This window comes from Belonocnema kinseyi, chromosome 3, assembly GCF_010883055.1.
Source record: "Belonocnema kinseyi isolate 2016_QV_RU_SX_M_011 chromosome 3, B_treatae_v1, whole genome shotgun sequence".
Taxonomy (NCBI): domain Eukaryota; kingdom Metazoa; phylum Arthropoda; class Insecta; order Hymenoptera; family Cynipidae; genus Belonocnema; species Belonocnema kinseyi.
Window position 1 is genome coordinate 51459032 of NC_046659.1, and position 19141 is coordinate 51478172.

General features: G+C 34.3%; 1 protein-coding gene across 11 annotated transcripts in view; it reads right to left on the reverse strand.

Annotated features, from left to right (window-relative positions):
- The window catches only part of LOC117168887 (transient receptor potential cation channel trpm), a 102790-nt gene that overhangs the window by 47179 nt on the left and 36470 nt on the right, over nt 1-19141 (reverse strand). For all 11 annotated transcript variants that reach the window (XR_004466575.1, XR_004466572.1, XR_004466574.1 and 8 more), the window contains 7 exons: nt 15663-15876; nt 15365-15524; nt 15093-15229; nt 13696-13852; nt 13467-13623; nt 13036-13344; nt 6778-7318 (listed from right to left, as the gene is read on the reverse strand). Coding sequence is in view for 1 of the 11 variants with exons in the window: in XM_033354795.1 (XP_033210686.1) it covers nt 6778-7318; nt 13036-13344; nt 13467-13623; nt 13696-13852; nt 15093-15229; nt 15365-15524; nt 15663-15876 (1675 nt within the window). In the remaining 10 variants the exon portion in view is untranslated. The remainder of the gene's footprint in view (nt 1-6777; nt 7319-13035; nt 13345-13466; nt 13624-13695; nt 13853-15092; nt 15230-15364; nt 15525-15662; nt 15877-19141) is intronic.

Below are 19141 nucleotides of genomic sequence, written 5' to 3' on the forward strand. Positions count from 1 at the left end.
TTTTTATTGTCGATTGACGACCTTTAAGTATCACGAAATACAATAAACTTTTTGACATTTGAAGTAAGAGTACCAGTGTGCAGTTCCAGTGTCATGCACTAACCTTCCTGACGGCTGACATTTTCATCTATCGTAGGATGATACACTTGAAAATTTAGACCTTTATAACTTACTTACTTTTATGTTTAGAATATTTTCTCCAAAAAAGTTGTCGGCGCTCCTATGTCAAGCACTATGCTACCCTTCGTACCATTTCCACCTATCCTTTCATGTCAGCGACGTTATGCGACGTTATTAGAATGCATAATTTTGCGCAATTTCCACATGTAAGTACCCGCGCATTGCGCCTTTTTGCTTCAGACAAGAGTCAATAGACCCGCGCTTTTCGGCACATGCGCAGTTGAAAAAGTTTCTTACATTGGGCGTATCGATATAAGGCCGGGGCAACCAGTGAACGTTGCTAGACAAAAATATCTTGAAGACTCGCGGTAGAGGTGAGGGCCCATAAGGATCGGAAATTATTGAGCATGTACTTTTCAAGATCGCGGGCATAGGATGATGTTTACTGTAATAATAAACTTAAAGCTTCAGACGAAAAGTTTAGATTCAGCATGTTTCTAGCTTAGTTCCGACTTCCTACTGTTTCCTACTACTTTTGAAAACATAATCGACAAAACTGTCAATTTTGATTGGCTTTAACCATCTTAGATACAGGATATAAATATTTTTTCAGTTTCTTGAATAAAAGTTCTTGTACTTCGAATTGTGGAAACTATAAACTCTGCCGGGACTTCCAATTTGATTCGAAACAACAAAAACTTCGAAATATCAAAATTCGACCTATCGAATGTTTTTAACATTAAAAGAATATGAGTTTCTGAAGGGATCAAAAATAATTTTGAATTATTAAAAATTCAAATTGCAGGCGATTCGGATTATGGGAGTTTTACTGTATTTGTTAATTTCGCCAAATCTTGTAGCAAAATTGACAAAAATATATATTTTTTAATAGCACTGAGTTTGTCATCATAAGCCACATTGGTGGCACAAAGTTCGTTTACATGTATGGCGAATATAGCGCCGCAGCGATAGGGACTATCTGCCCGAATGTGAAGTGAAATAAAATACCTTTCGGATATCAAAACGCAAGCTCTGTCTGATGCGAGGTGGCTTTGCTGACGTTTAAGTTATAGTAGGAATCCAGAAATCAGCCACTGCCATTCTTGATTGGGAAGTGCTTCAGACAAGCCTAATCCGTCGCCAAACTGCAATGTATTTCACCAACTCAAAATTTCGGACAGTTAGTGCGAAGCCCTGTCGCTAAGTCGCTATATTCGCCACCCCCACAAACAAACTTTGTTTCACCGATGTCTCCAGGTAGGCCATACCCAACCTTATTATTTTTAAAATTTGTCACAAAAGTGGTGAGCCACTACAAATAATTATTAAATATGTTTTGATGTCATGGAGAGCAGTAAATGAGTTTTGAAAAACCCGAAATATCAATTTCATTGAATTTATATGTCAATTTTAGAAAACCTTATGGCAAAATTAAGAAAAAATGATCAAAAATAGTACTGACGTTATCGTAACACTACATCTATCTCATAAATTCTACAAAAAGGCTGAAGATTTCTCCATAAAAAAAATAATTTAATTTCTTCACGATAAATAAAAGAACACTATTTTATACTTTTCATAATATACATCAAATTTCGCTAATTATAGTATTTAATTTTTAAAGAACTGATATTATGCATTTTGTAAAATCCACGTCCTTATTTCCACACTGTCAACAAATATATTTGTTCATTAAAATTATTTAATTTGTCTTTAATAACAATCGTGATTAAATTAAAATTAATGGAGTTACTGGTGAAATTGATAACCCTTTTTAAATTTATGAGAGGGATGAAGGCTTATGATAACAACGCAACCCTACCGATAGAAATTTTAGAATATATACGGAAGATTCTCATGCTCTGAGAAATTCTCCGCAGACACTCAGGTTTAAAGGTCTAGGTAACTCGTTTAAATAGTCTGAAGGCTTTAAAATATCCATTCCGAAATTAAAATGAAAATACGATAATAAATAATAAGCAGAGAGGCTGAAATTGAAAAAAGAATTCGATCCTAAATAACAAGCAGAGAGGCTATCTCAATAGTGGCCGACACTCACTTAGTTTCCTTTGTTAAGAGCTTTCGGATTAAAATTCAGAAATAGATTTTTTTAATTTCAAAGTTGACAGCCTAAAACATAATAATTCGAAATCTACGGGTTTCGAAACTCTTTTGAAAATGTTTTTAAATTTGAATGAATATAACGTATCTCGTAAATGAAATGAGATACGCTAGAATAGATAAAATCTTTGAATTCAACTCCAAAATAGTATATAAGTTATAATTATAAAATATATATAATGAGAAAATTAATCAATTAAACAAGCGTTAATAATTTTCAGATAAATTTAAAAAGGGGAGTCGGGTTGGTGACGGCCAATTGCTGTAAATAACTCTGCCCGCCCGGTACGTGACGAATACAATAGGACCATTATATGCCCGTCGCATCACTCTTAAAAAGACCTCGAAAAGGACCCAAATCTCTCTATCTCTTGAGATCAAATCATTCAAATCGAGCCTGCAGAAGGCCTGAAACGGGCTAGGCTATTTCGCCTGAGAATATTCTGAGATTTTCTATCGGTAAGGCAAAACAACCTTTTTTTAAATACTTTTCTTCATTTTTCCACATGATTTCGTTAAATTAACAAATATATTTAACAGCATTGATATTTTGAATCTTACAAAATGCACTTACTGCTCTCCACGACATCAAAAAAATATATATATTAATTATTTTGAGTGGTTTACCACGCTTGTGATAGTTGTCAAAAATAATGAGGTTGTGTATGGCCTGGCTGGGCTCATCGGTGACACAAAATTTGTTTGCGTGCGTGGCGAATGTAGCGCCACAGGGACGAGGCTTTTAACTATCTGTCCGAACATTTGTCACGGTCAAATACATTGCAGCTTGGAGGACCTGGACGTCGGAATGAGAAGGGAAAAGCCATGGAAAAGCAGAACATACATAGAAGGAAGTTTACAGGTCGAAGAACGGCATAACTCTGAAGTAATGTGAAAGCGGTTCCCAGGATGGATCGTTGCCTAGATTTAAAGGGTTTGCGGTTTTTAGTGGATAGGGGAGCGGCGGGTAATGTGGCGCATATGTTATAAAAAGTATGATTATTATTGAATTTACGCCTATTAAAGTAGTTAATTATCAAGTTTCACAAAAAGTGTGCCTGTGCCAAGTTATCCTTCCTGGTTGGCCAATGTGGCGCGCTCTTAGTGCAATTTCGGAAAGGGAAGTAGAAGTTGTTTCTTGAATTCAATGAAATTAATTTTGGGTAAATCATGGGTTTAAAAAATTACTTATAAATTGTGTGCAACTTGAACGTTATGTATTATGTTTTTTTAGTCCGGAAAAATCTTACTGTACTTTTTCACTACTTTTTGGTCACTTTAAAAATACACACAAAACACCCAAAAATAACTTTTCATAATAAGAATTGAGTAATTAGCTTTATTGACCAAATTTTTTCACTATACAAAACAGTATACATAAAAAATACAGTACAGTAAATACCTCTCGCTATAAATCAATCAATTTCTGTAAATGATGGTGCGCCACATTAACCGCCGCGCCATATTACATTAAATTGCTTTTATTTAAAAAAAAAAATCAATTTTAGATTAAAATAGGATCGATGATTCAGTATTGTTGAAAAAATTGCGTATCACATTAAATTTTGTTGTGTCGTTACTTAGTGTCAACATTTATTGACATTTAAAATGTCAAACTGTGGATTCGAAAAATCTTAAACCTCTGAAAACCTTAAACAATTGTTTATATCTCTCGGAAGTTTGAGTGGGAACGTCTATTCATAACATAAAAAATTAAAGCCATATTAACATAAAATATTAAGGTTGAGTCATAAAATTAAAAAATATAATAAATTATCTGAGCATGCTTCACTTTTTTGTGCAATCCATATAGCGGTCATCATTCCGCTGCTCATCCAAATCAAGATTTTTAACCAATCTAAAATAAGCTGTAATTACTTAATATAAAAAATCAGAATTCTTATCAAATGTTTAGATAATAAACTTTTAAATAAAACTATTTTAAAATACTAGCAAATTCTCATAGTACACCTTCCCAAGTGTTTTTTAAACCATTTTCCACGGTCTCTCACAAAAAATTAAAATGTTATATTAAATTTTACTTTGAGTCCATCAGTTTCTTAACCCACACGAAGTATTTAGTAAGTAACGTAGTGCACTTTATTATTCAATCAGTTAAATTTTTCGAAACAAGGGTCGTCATTTAACTAGGGAATACAAATTATCTGTGAGTTTTTTTAAAGCAGGAAAACCCGGAAAATAGGCATACATTTTTTAAATCTTTAGCAGAAAAACCTATCTAATTGCTTTAAATGACATTTAATATGGTGCTAAGTTATTATGCTATTTTGAAAGAATTCGATTTGAAAATCTTTAATTTCTACCATTCCCATTGAACCTCTCCGGATCAAAGAGGGACATGCGTTGATTCAGCATGAGAAGTATTGTCCTATAAGTCAATGTTAAAAATCGTTAGAATTTTAATTTTAAGTTAAAAACTAGGTGTTTGAAAACAAAAATGCCAATCTTTTTTCAATTCATCTCGCGCTAACTTAGCCAATTTCGAGAATTTATAAATTTTATTAATACTTAATTACGTCTTTAAGTCTTCTGAAATTAGATAAGAAAGAAATGCGTAAATATTTTAATTTAAAAAAATTCTTATTTTTTTTAAAACTACAAAAATCATGAATTTCAACTTTCATGTGCTTCGTTTATCTTCGTTTTTGCGTTACTTAAAATTCGCTCGATAAACGAAGTGCTTGAAGGTCAAAATTCATGATTTTTGCAAAGATTAAACACAAATTTTGTTCATTAAAATATATATTTTTTTACTAAAATATTTTATTTTTCTTTCTTAACCCTTTAACGGCCACTGTTTGAGGTAAGCAACGTTCGCCACTTTCATTGTGCTTGATTTTAATGTAACAATCTTAGAATTATGTAAAATAAATAGATGGATTAGATCAAATTGGACTATTCCGCATCACGTAAGGCTGTTAAAAATTATCGTATATTCAATAGAAACCGTGAAAATGATACAAGAATTTTATTGCAAAAATTGATCAGAAAATGAACATACATTATTCCTGAATTTTTAAAGAATTTTTATTCAGCGGGAACTAGGCTTGACGGTTAAAGGGTTGACCAATTTAATAAGACTTAGAAACTTAATTTAGTATTAATAAAATCGATATATTATACTGCAAAACATACAAATATCTGCAAGAGAAAAAAATGCACCTTGAAATTCTCTAAAAGTATCAGTCCTTGAAATTAAAATTCGAACCATTTTTTAAATTGACTTTCAGGACAATAGCTTTCAGACTGAATCCACGCAGATTCCCCCTTTTGACTCGAAGAGGTTCAATTTCAAACCTTTGGGTTCGAAATGTTTAACTTTTTTAACTTATCACTTTAAAATACATAACTAGACAATCGCTTAAAATTGACTTAGAATAACGCTTAAATTTTTAGTTTTTAAGATGCTGAACATGCACGAAATCGTACACTTTGAAGCATTCAATGCTTCTTTTTCAATCGGTTGGATTTGAAATGTATTAAAACAAAAGTTGGTTTATTTAAAAGATGGCAATAAAAAAGGCTTGAATTTAAATAAAATTTTGCAATTTGGAGTGAGTAGTAGTGGAAATATTTAATTGGTATGGCTTAAATTTTTTAAATGTTCGATTTAAAGCGACTCTCACTTAAAAATGGGTAGACTTAGTTCAATTGGAAAGCAAACACATCAACACTAATTTTGGAAATTATCGTTGTCTAAAATAAGATTATAAAGGCCATGGAAAACTTATCAGATTTCCACCTCACAAACATTTTTTCGCAACTCAAGTCCACATTGAATACTACTTTAAGTTAGTTAGATAAATTAAATTAAAGCCACTAAAAAAGGTTTTTTTACACATGGATGCAAAACCCTCGAAAGAAATGAGCAAAATCCGCAACATCAGTGAGCAATATGCTTTCTCCGGCAAGCAGCATGCCCTCCATGGTTGCCAAAATGTGTTGCTCGCCACTTTTACTATTGGTGCCACCTGTGATTGAGGTTATATTCTGTTTGTAAAAGGTAGACAATCTCAGGTTTTGCATTATGATTTGTAAGGAAAAATATTATTCGATAGACGAGGACTCCCGGAGCACTTTTGTAAATATGTGGGGATCGAATCGGGTGTTAGCCTTAAGAAGGGTTAAAGTAGCTCAGTATTTGTTCAAAAACATAAGTAATGTTCGCTTTTAAAATGTTTACATTTTTTATTTTCGATAAAAAGGTTAAATATTAGATTATTAAAATAATTCAGTTTTAGACAATTATTATTAGGGATTTTCGAATACTCTTTTTTTATTTGATAAGTTTCATTTTCAATTATCACATATTTAAAAAAGTATAAATACAGAATAGAAACTTCTTTAAATATATACACATATTGGGTTCTGTTAATATAGTATGCATTTAAAGGGGGCAAAGTGAAATTTCTTTGATAAGAAAGAGGTATACAGGGGGAAAAAGGTAAGTAAGGGAGACTCAAATCCTGTTAAAATATATATAAATTTATTCGCTGTAAGTAAGATTATGCATACCAATATTTTCAAACTCCTTTCCATATCCGCGCAGCTCATCATAAACTTCAGTTTCGAGATCATCCTCGGCAGCTTCATGAGCCATAGCTTTATACAATTTTAAAGCAACCAGCGCTTTAGCCAAAGCTTCTTCACCGTGTTGCCACATCAGAAGTGCCATTTGCTGTCGTTTGGTGAGTACAGCCCAGATAAGTAATTCATTAAAAGGATAATCGAAAAGCGCAGTATCTTGCGTTGCTGGTAAAGTCTCTGCTAATAAACTCATAGTTAATCCGCCTGATTTCCCTCCAGAGCTGGAGAAGGATCGACCCGTAAGGGCACAGCTGTTACGATGCGTGTGTTGTTGATATCCACCAGAACGCTTCATAACTCTTGTATAAAGAATTCGAAATTCTTTTCGCGTGTAATGAGATCGATATGCGCCACCCATGAGTTTGTTAATGACGAGACCGATATCATGTAGAGTGTACATGTAGCCTCGAGGTATGTGCGGTCTCACATCACGGAGAATGTAGCCCAAAGTATTCGAAGGTCCTTCTTTCTACAAAGTTAATAAAAAAAAGTAAAGAAGATATTTCATATATAATACAACAAGGACGTCGACGAACAATTCCTGACTCAATTCTCTTCCCTTTCACCGTACTTTCTCCTTGCACGCTCTTTCGCCCTTTACCTAAGACGATAAGAGAGGAGACTAACAAAAGACAGCTTTTTGCTCTTCCTGTAAACGTCCCTGTCATACAGGGTAGCCACTAAAGAACCAGAAAAAGTTAACGTTTTTCAAACACTTTTTACAGTTTTTTAAATATTAAAATTCAAAACTGAAAAATTGAGGTATAATTTGAAGTAGGGGAAACGTGTCCACAGAGAGTTAGAAAAGTTTAATTGGCATAGACGATATTTTTCAAATTAATCAGAAAAGTTGGACGATGGAGACTAAGTGCAGAAGCGAAGGATTGTTTAACTAATTAATGCCTGCGAAATTATATTTATGATCATGAATTACACTTCACGCATATCCATGATTCTTCCTTTCGCCGACAGGGCAATCTATCCGCAACTGTCATTGGAATATAAAAAACGAAGTCGCACCACTCAGTGAACTTTTACGTGGCGAGCGCGAGTCTATCATATGAGATCTCCTGCAGTGACTTCGACAAAAAGATCATCGCTCGTGAACTTTTCAGCGATGAGCGCAGATCAATCCGGTGATAATCGAATTCACCTGCACCGTGAGTGGTCTGCCACCGTCAGGCTCTACTTGTTAAGGGCATTCATTTGCATCCGGGTTTTGCGAGGTCAAATTTTACGGCCAAACGGTCGAATATTTTGGTCTAATTTTTCCATACATATTTTAAATATCCTTCTCTTTTTCCCCTCTGAGCTATTTTTAGTAAAACTGTTTTTATTTGATTTAAAAATGCAAAAAATGCAAATGGGCATAGTATAAGTTAACCTATACTGGTGCACCATGTTAGATTTCTCTAGTTTACGCAGCTCGCCAGAAGTTAGGCAATTTTTCTGCAGTGTCCACTGATCCCTCAAAACTGCTCAAAACCTTTAAACGCTGCAGCTCACGCCCCCGATGCTCCAACTAATTTGACACCGACAAAGTTTTTCAAAGTTCAATTATTTAGCGTTTACGTCGTTACGTTCGTCACTCACACAGGCCCAATTTATGACAGTGACGTAATTACCGACACCAAATGAACAGAATTAATTATTGTGCAACAGGTACAAGACGCTATCTCCAATATTTGGTAACAAGACAATATAATGTATTTAAATTAATATTTACTACTGAGGAATTGTTTAAAAATGGTTTTAAAAAAATTAAGGTTATCAGCATATTCATGACGCTTTCCTTGATTTATGTATATATATTAAAAATAAAAAATCACAATAGAAAATTGTAAACAGTAGAAAATTACTTTTCTGTATCAACCAAATCAAAATCTGTCTTTCCGACAAAGCTCTTCTTTACCAAGAATGTAAGGCATTCAAATCAGAACAATTTAATTTCGTACTTCTAATATCTTATTTCACAATATGAAAATGTAGATTGTACCCCCACATACACTGTTTATTGTACACAAATGGCTAAGGAGTAGTTGAAGCACGTAAGGTATTATAATACGGTAACTATTTTATTGTTTAAAATATGACGAATGTAAAAAAGTGACAGAAAAATGGATAACACTCGCGGTAGCAGAAGGATCAGTGGTTTACTAAGCGTTTTGAGACCTAGACTCCCTCAACCTCGAGCCCCCAAAGCGCACACCTCGAACACGAATCCAGAACAAAACTTTTAGCTTTTATTTTACCCGATTACATGCCAACGTTTCAGGATCTTCGTTGAATACCTGCGTCACGGAGAATGTCACTCCCGTATCATCGAATATCTGCGTCGCCAAAAAGATCCCCTTCATATATACGGAGAGGATTACTTCTGTACCGAAGTAAGTCAGAGCCCTCACCGAGAAGAACTCAATCGTCACCCAGGATTCCCTGAAAAGCACACCGAAAGCTTAATCCCCTACTCGAAGATAAGTTGCTCCTCCTAAGTTTGACAGTTGCCTCTCGTACAGAGTTCTTTAGCGTTCGCCCGAAACGTTTTATATTCAGAGAGTAAACCCAAGCTACCTCTAGGCGCAGCCACACCTCTCTCAATGTTTCGCCACAATAGAACTTGGGAAATAGCCGTAGTATCGACACAACGTGAATGAAGCATTGTCGCATCGCATTGGTGCACGCGCATCTATTTCCAACTGTTAGACCATTTTAACGTTAAGTTTACCCTGTATTGAAAGTATAAAAACCCTCACTTTGGGGAAAAAATAGTCTTCCGGTAGAACGACTGCCTGAACCTAAAACCGCGTATAGACCATACTTAGACCTCAACCCTGGATGCCTTTCATAGCTTGAGTTCGCAGAAAAACGGCCAACGACCTTATTATCTAAGTTACGTAACTCATCATAGAAAACCCCAAACAAATGGCACCATAATTATTGCGTACTCATCGATTCTACTCCCGGCCCCCATTTCCTACGAGTCACTCCCTCTTTTGATTATACGATCAAAGTCAAGTTCCAACGTACTGCTTTCTGCATATACTCAGGACTACCCTGCTGATGCTAATTCTGTATCAGCTCCACCTTCACCAAGACGTTAAAAAAGATGAATAAAAAAGTAATAAAAAAACCACAACATAATTAAGGACTGGCTCACGATGTAAACAACAATGAACGATGAAAAAACGTTCAAGCGAAACGATCATCAGAGCTTCAGCGTTGAAAGCAGCGAAAAAGTTAATTCCGAAAGGCTATTAGGAGATGCAAAAGATCTAATGGAATAAACTCTGTAAAGAGGTGGACAGTGAACCCTAGGGGCTGAAATAATTGAAGCCGACATACGCGGTAATCAAACTTTTACGAATATCGTGGACAAACTTTTTCCGACGCATCAAACCAGAAGCGATGAGTGTGGAAATCGTAAGTTCTAAAATACCACTTTTCGCCGAGAAGGAACTTGAGTAAGCCACGAAGTCCTTGCTAAAAAGGAAAGTACCAGACCCAGGTGGAACACGACCGGAAGCACTGAAGTCAGTAGCGCATGGGCGGTTCGTAGCTGCTTTTAAAAATAAACAACAGCTGCCTCAAGGTGGGGATGTTTCCAAAACAGTGTAAAGCGCAGTAACTGGTAGTCTTCACCAACGAAAAATGAGAACCAAATTCTGCATGAACATACAGACTTCTTCTAATTATGCTTGAAACTACTAGGCATCTGCTAGAAAATCTCCTAAAGCCCAGCCCACAAGCAGCTATACAAGCTGCAGGAGATATAGCTAGCACAGGCTAGCGCGTGTCGAAGTGGTGGGGAAAAGATTGCTAGCATTGTGTTGAGAGCGAGCGAGTTATGTATCACTGATCTAGCAGACAGTATACATTTAGAAAGGAACGATCTACGGATGACGCAGTACAAGAGATAGTGGGAGCTGCACAAGCAGAACAACAAGGAATCCGCTACATTCGCAAAATCGTTCTTCTCTTCCCCTCAGACATGAGAAATGCTTTAAATGCTTTGAGTGCCACAGTACCTTCACCGTATGGCCAAGAGCAACGTCACAGAGTAACGAATTGAATATACTCTCCGATGTAGTCTATACATACTCACCGCTTTTAGCTGCACACAGCCTTGATAATTGTGACCCAGAACTTGGCGCCAGGTAATTAGGCGCATCAGTTACTAGATGACGGATTACGGCCTGAGTCTGACTAATAGGGCATACAGACGAATATGAGGCTCACCTTGTAGGAATAGATAAGGCAAGCGTCTGACAAGGCTGTCATGAGTAACATGCGAGGTCCCAAGCCGAATAAATGCTGCCTTTTCATGTCAGTAACCACGTCAATCCTATTGCACGGTGCAGAAATCTGAAAAGATGCGCCCATAATAGAAAAGTACAGGTAACGGAGGACAGAAGAGCAAAAGCGTGGAGCACTTGAGTCACTTGCTTGTATTGCATTGTTGCATAACCAGCAATCCCCGTGGTAGCCAGAGTGGTGCAGATAGACCTGATAGCGAAGGAACAAAAGCACTTGCATTAAAGGAAGGCTCAGGTAGGCAAACAGAAGCGAAAAAAGAAGTCTGAACCGACACTAAAGAAAAGTGGTAAAGGAGATAGAGAGACGAAACTAGAGGCAGATGGATGGCTAGATCCATAATTTGAATAGCAAGCGGGCGGAGCGGTAACATAACGAAATCATCTACTTCCTGTCGCAGATTTTCACGAGACACGCACTCTTCACAGCCTATATCCATAAAAGAGGAAAAACCGCCATCTCAGACTGCAAGTACGGTGACACGGCCAAAGATGAAGCGTACCACACCATCTTGTATGCAAGAGATTTTCTGAACATAAACATACAAAAATCGAGTATCTAGAAACAGAGATTGGAGGTATAACGCCCCATAGCATAGTGAAAAAGATGCTATCAGCAAAAAAATTCTGGACAGTGGCAGATCAGGAGAAAGAAGTCAGCAGGAGCCTTACAGGACTAAGAGAACGGCTCCATCCTAAAGTAATGCGAAAGTGATTCCTCGGGCGGAATCAATGCCAGTTAGGGAAGGGTATGTGTTTTTAGTGGGTGAAAATCCAACACACTCGAGAAGTGCGAATTCTCTCTAGATTATATAAACAATTTTTCACACATCCTCACAAAAAATCACCGCAGACCATAAAATCCGTTAGACTAGCCATCTACATTTATCCCTAGAATCCTATTTTTTCTAATAAACAAACCCGATAAAAATAATCAACCCATCTCAAAACAAAAAAATACTTCCAAACGCAGGAAAACCCTTAATCTCTTTAATAAACTAACAGAATTGCACAAAATAATTAATGAACCCTGTCGTTATTAATAACCCTTTGAGTCGACCTCAGCCCACGAGCTGACCCCTTGACATGTTTTTATCAAATATTTGTTAAAATGAAAAAAAAAACAAATTTAAAAGCATTTCAAACTGAATTGTTCAATATTGTACAAATGGAAAATTTTAATAATTGGCTATCTACAAATAATTTATTACACTGAATTCGAAAAATTGAAAGCAGAAGCCATTAAAATTAAACCGTTTTTCTTTCAGTTTCCAAAATAAAAAATAATCGAATTTAACATGTTTAAAAAGTGTTTATTAAAACTTGAACAACTGTACATTTAGGACAATCAAAATTCGCGAAATTGCGTTGCTAAATGCTGCATGTTTGAACGATATTTTAAAGTAAAATAATTTTAAAAGTTTTAATGTAAAATTATTCTACACTTTTAATTCAAAGTTGAAGATTACAAACGAAAAAGTATTCAACAATTAAAGTTTTCTATTTTAAACAAATATTTCAAGTCTGAAAGGATTCAAATAAGAATATTGTTGAATTTTAGCACTACCTACCGATTTAAAAGTATCTACTTTATCCAATTTCGATCCAAAATTATTCAATTTTAATCATTATAAATTTAAAATTCTTGATATATTCTCTTGATTTCTAAATTGCAAAATTTGAAAAATGTTAAATTTGATAACAAACCATTTTGCATTATTTCATACGACATTCCGAATACTTAGAAATTTTTCCACTAAAATTTACAATAAAAAAATGTCCCGTCAGAAAATGAATTCATCACAATTTCCCGGGATTCCGGTCGGGTGGTCACCCTGATAACATAAAGAAAACAACAAAAAGTCGGTAAACGTACCGTGTTATACAATTCCTCAAGACGAGGAATGGATAAAAATTTTCGCATCGAAACTCCGTTTTCCAGAAGTAATTTCACAAAATCAATTCTATCATGCTGGAGAGCTTGCATCATTGCTTGTTCGAGAGCTCCAGGTGGCCATTTTTGCCCGTAAACGAAAATTTCACTGCGAGCGATGTCTACTCTATTCCATATTAATGAAAGAGATAATTGTTCGGCAGGCGATAATTGTTTTGATTTAAACAAAGCTGTTAATATTGTCTGGTCCAATTCTTGAGGTCGTTCTTGTGTTATCCTGAAGACTGTGATCTGCAATTTAAATTTAATTATGGAACACAACAGTATCACAATATATTTCATACAGTAAACAATCTTGTAGGCGTGAGAATTAACAAACTTTTCAAAACTTTGAAATAAAGAAGTTTTCGAACCAAGTGTTTTTTGCGAACACATTGTAGTAGTTCAGAGTAAAGTTGATTTGCTTGCTCCACGGAAACTTTAAAAGTTCGCTTTATTGTTTCAAGTAAATGTTCCCGCATACTTTCCAACGGACCATCACCTTCCTCGCTTTCATCCTCGGATGCGTATCTAAAATTATTTATTATTTTGTAATTTATTTACCTTAGTTTTAAGAGAAAATATAATGTTTTGCCATTTTACTTGTGCATGAAAGCAATGAGATCAGCAGCACGACCGGAACCATCACAAACAACAACAGGAACAGGTGGATCGTCAGTTACATATTCCAAAACTGATCTAATAGTATTTGTACCACCTTCTATTACGAGCGCAACCACCGGTATACTACTGTGCGTGTCTGCAATAAACAAAATTGCACTTACGGAATGGCTACTCAAATTTAACAAATAAAATTTCCTAGTATTTTACAATTGATTCCTGGTTTTAACCAATCTTTTTTGGTCAGTAAAATAAAAAAACTTCTTGTTACATAAATATCACTGAACACATTAGTATTTGCTGCTTCATTTAATAATAATAATAACAATAAAATGATTCCAAAATGAAGTCAAAGTCGATGATTACTGCTGTCTACCGCAAGTGCGGTGGTCGCCGTGAATTTCTGAGATTTTGTTTCTCAAATTCTGCTCATGCTATGACTTACGATACTCAGGGGAAAAACTGAAATTGACAGGACGTAATCTTTGAAATCTCATGTTAAATTTAAGCCAATGATACTTCACAAATATTCATAGATTCCCAAAATACGAAAATAAATGTCCAAGCGTATCTGCGTCGAGTCTCGGTCAGCGAGCACCGCAGAAGGCCAGACTCGCCGCTAAAGCGACTGAAATTCGGTGCAGGCATACTTGGACCTTTTTAGTCGTATCTATACAACCCGTCACGATTTTTTGAGCTTTATAGGCTTAAATTAAAGATAATACTTCAAAGACTAATTTTGTATGAATTGGAAGTTTTGGTTCAAACATTTCCTAGGACATGCCACAAGTTATAGTCGAGGTATTAAATTCGCGAAATTCTTTATTTTTTTGTAACTTCTCGCGCAGTATTTTCTCTCCAAAACGTAACAAGTATCTCTATTAGGGCTCAGTTGACGCGCAATTTAATAATCTTTTCAACGGTTTTTTAAAACAGTTTCCCGGTAAATTTTTGTACTAGTCAGTAAGCCAGAAGAAAGCGGTACCAAAAATTGTGATTTGTCGCAATTTTTTATAATTTTATATTTTTCTACACAGTTGTTTGTCTTCAAATTAGTTTATTTTCTATGAGGTACTTCAAATTCTATATTTAGCCATATGAATGCCAACATTTCAATGTTACGTTGATAGGGTTACATAATTTAAAACAAAAATACTGAAACAATACCTTTATTATTATAATTAACTGATTAAAAAAATATATATTAGAGGTTTTTCAGGTCTTGTTTTAAACTTATTTCTTTCAACGTCTACATGATCCACCCTTAAAGAAGAATCCCTACAAAACTGCCTTTCTTTTTATTAATAGTTTTTAACTATGAAAACGAAGTTTAGAGTTGTTAAAAATTTAGAAATAAAAATTAAATGAAGAATACTCACAAGGCTGAAGTTTGAGATTTGATATATATTTCTCAAGTTTTCTTCTCAGTACAATTTCCGCTCCATACCTTCCACCGGTTCCGTTATCCACCAGGAGAAAAAAGGAATGACGATTATTCAAAACAGCATACTTGGACCTTAAATAACGTATCACATAAATTACAACACTATTCAATTTCAATGACGATATTTTAATAAAAAATAGATTTCCTCCGTCTCGTTTCGATTTATTGCTTATCTCACATGGACGTATAACGAATAAAAGAACCTACCAAGGTGAGGAGAGAGAGTCGTACGGAATTTCTCTTCCGCGGCCGACAAGCTCGTGACTTTTTTCCAAAACTCCCCAAGGTGCGATTCCAATGCTGACAACTCGCCCTTGTCTCTGGGCACGTTCCAGTAATAAAGCATCGCCCACCTGCCTTGTAACACCTAAAATGAGAGAATTGTTGAGTTAATTAGATGCGAGAGTTAATTACTCATGTTAAATAAAAGAGAAGGACTTTTAATTATAAATTATATATTTCCGTATGTCTGTAGAACTCTTAATAAATTATGTAGGAAAATTACCAGTATTGGTGCCTCCGGTAAATATCCATGCTCCCGTTGTTTTGGCCGCCTTTAGAAGTCCTTTACGAAGAACTTTTTTCAACGTTGGTTGCAGTTCAAAATTAGAACGACCCCCGTGAACCGTGATCAGAAGTTTTGGTAAACCCAAATTCCACTCTCTACACAAAAGTTGAACTATCGGCTCTGGTCGTGTGTCATGTGCCAATCTTACGTACTGCAAGAAACGTAATTATGAAATATAATATTTGTGATATTAAACAGAACAAATTCTGCTTACAGGTTTCTTCATTACAACAAGTAAACAAATTTTATTTTCATATTTCGTTTTATTTTTGAGTGTCCAATTCAGTTCAGTAAGGTGCGACATTTTCGAACTTAATCAAAATTAAGAAATAAACAATGGAAAGTTCAAATTAGGGGCATGATACGATTATTACAATTATAGTTCTCAGCTAAGGTATTACATTATACAGGACTTCTGGACCGCCGTGTTTGTACTTTATAACTATTATCAGCGAGAAAATGCGAGTCCTCTGGTTTTGACGTTAAAAAGTAAGTTATGAAAAAATGGTAGCTTAATCCATAAAGGGTCATTTTAAAGATCAAAGTATTGTATGTTAATGAGCCTAAAACGAATATGTCGCAAAAAAATTGTAGGTTACAGATCCGAAAATCTGACAAAAAGTAAGGAAATTTGACAGCCTTTAATCGACAGCGAACTTTGGAGCAGTTTAATATTAAAAAAATAATAGGGAAAATCTGAAAAAATGCATGGTGATACTTTAAACACTTCTTAACAAATTACCGTTGAAAAAGTTTCAGAATATAACAGATTGTTCGTTTTTTGTACATAAATATACAACTGTACTATTTTCAGTTCTAATAAAGATAATGAAGTGATTCAAATTAGAGGTAATTAGCTGAAATATTTGTAATTATTGGCAATTCAAAATAAGCATCTGCTTCTTTTCCTCTTCTTTTATTTTTTCAATAAAAAGCTGTGTTCAAAATTTTGCTATTGTTAAAAGCTGTCAAATTTCCTTAATTTTATCAGATTTTCGGGTCTGTAAACTATAAAAAATTCTTTTATATATTCGTTTTAGGCTCGTTAACGTACAATGTTTTGACCCTCAAAATTATCCTTCATTCATTAAGATGACCCTGCAAAAAGACCCTGCAAAAAACGTCGGATTAAAAAGTAATGTTTTGCATTTACGAAATGTTCTCTGGAAATCTGCGTTACAACAATCTCGCATTGGGACAAAAACACAATACTTTTTAATGCGAGAGTTCGTATATAACGTCCAAATCTGGAATAGGTCTGCATCCCAAGTTAGTGATTTCGCGTTCTATATGTATTAATGATATAGAATGCGATTTAATGCGAAACAGAATTTGTCTCCATTCTATTGAATGTGATAGAATGTTAAGGAGAAAATATGCAATTGCTAAGTAATTCAAAGTGCAATACTTCTCAATCCGACTTTTTGTGTAGGAGGGTAAACATAAAAAATTGTAAATTGCAGTGCACGAAAATCTGAAAATAGTCACCAAAGTGAAGTCCGCTTATTCGTTTTTGCTTGGAACTCGAGATCTAATTAGACGCAATGTTGCAGACGTTCAGGTGAGTAGTGAATTACTATGTAAGAATATGCGAAGTAATAATTTCTATGTTGCGGATACGAAATATTTATTATAAACAATATATATAAAATTTATTTTCAGTATTTAGAATTTGATTTAGTTTATTTTTGTTTTAGACTTGATCTTCCCATAAGAATAAGAACCTGCATTCGCTGTTCTCATGACTCCTCCCTTTCGTTCCCTCTATTTTTTACATCAAATTTTATATTCACAGTATGTATAAAGAAATTGAAAAGTGCCTTTATCAGATATTTAATAACATATTTGATTATTCGCTTTATAGAACATTAGTTTTTTATTTGTCTCTTGAAATAAGAATTTTTTTTTTTAAATAAACATTTGTACTCGCGCCAAGCAGCGTAGTACAAACATGGCGGTCCTATATTCCTGTATAATCTAGTACCTAACTTCCAACATGATTGAATACCTGACATGAAAATCCCTTGGTTCAAATGAAGAAAATAAATTAAGATTAAATTGAATGTTAATTAGATTTCTTAACTCCTCTTTATCTCTTAATAAATATTAAAATTAAAGCGTTTAAAAGAGATTTTTTCGGATAGAACTATTAAAAACTCATTCGTTCGCATTACCTTTATTTATTTCATTGCTGAAACTAGGATATATTTTTAATTTGATCCAAACTAGTTAAAATTTAATTATCGAACTTGAAGTTTTACATCAAATTGATACGAGATAAATGGTACAAAAACTTAATCTCTAAATAGTTTTTTTCTTCAGTTTTCTTTCAAATAATTCATCCATCTATGAAAGGAATCTGCAGATGATGATTACAAGATTTTTAATTATCAAAATTAAATTCTTTTTTCAAATTTCCTAAAGAGCCGGTTTTAAAACTTTGCAGCGAAAATCATACTTCCTACAGTTGTTAACAAAAAAGGTGAAAAATTAATTTTATCTTCGACCACTATGTTTTCAATTGAAACCGATACAATTTAAATGAAAAGAAGTACTTAGTTACATTTATGTACACAAATATTAAATAAGATTAAATAAAGTTTAGGAATATTTTGTTATAAATTGTGGAAGTGAGATTTAAAAAAAAAGTTTTAATGTCTCGATAAGTATATTATACGAATTATCAGACGAAATATATTATTCTAGAATTAAATGTATTACAGTTTAATGGTCAATAAACATATATTATCGATAAAAATTGCTGAGAAAATGTTATTTACTTAAACAAAATTTCAAATGTTCAGGATAAATAAGTTACTTGATAACACAGACACACATAAAAAAGTGTGCGGATCTGGTAACAAGACACACGTATTCCTATGGATTTTGGGGCGCTGAATTCAAATTCGGTATCAAAAATCACCCATCACGTCATGGTTGAGCCATAACCTCAAAAAATGACGAAAAATCATGCACTGAGGCAAATAAATTTCAAAATAATGCCAGTGATGCAAATTTTCACTTCAAAAGCATGTCGACAACTGTAAAGGATCAACCCTTGCCTGATATCAACTTATTTAACATAACTTTACCCAACAGAACCTGACCTCACATAATAAATCTAACCTAGCCTAATCTAACTTAACCGCACGAAACACAATTAAACTGATTATGTTGTCCCGTTATGTTTGCGGTACCGTTTGAGTCAGCTTGGGCTTAACCTGCAAAGAGGTCAAGCCTATCCTAACCTAAAAAAACCTGAACTAACCTAACATAACTTAACTTCACGTAACACAATTAAACTCATTGGATTGTTAAATGTGTGCTATATTTAATAGGTTAACTCGATCTTAACCTACAAATGAATCTAACTTAACAGAACCTAATGTGCGTCTAAATTTTTAACCACCTGTAGT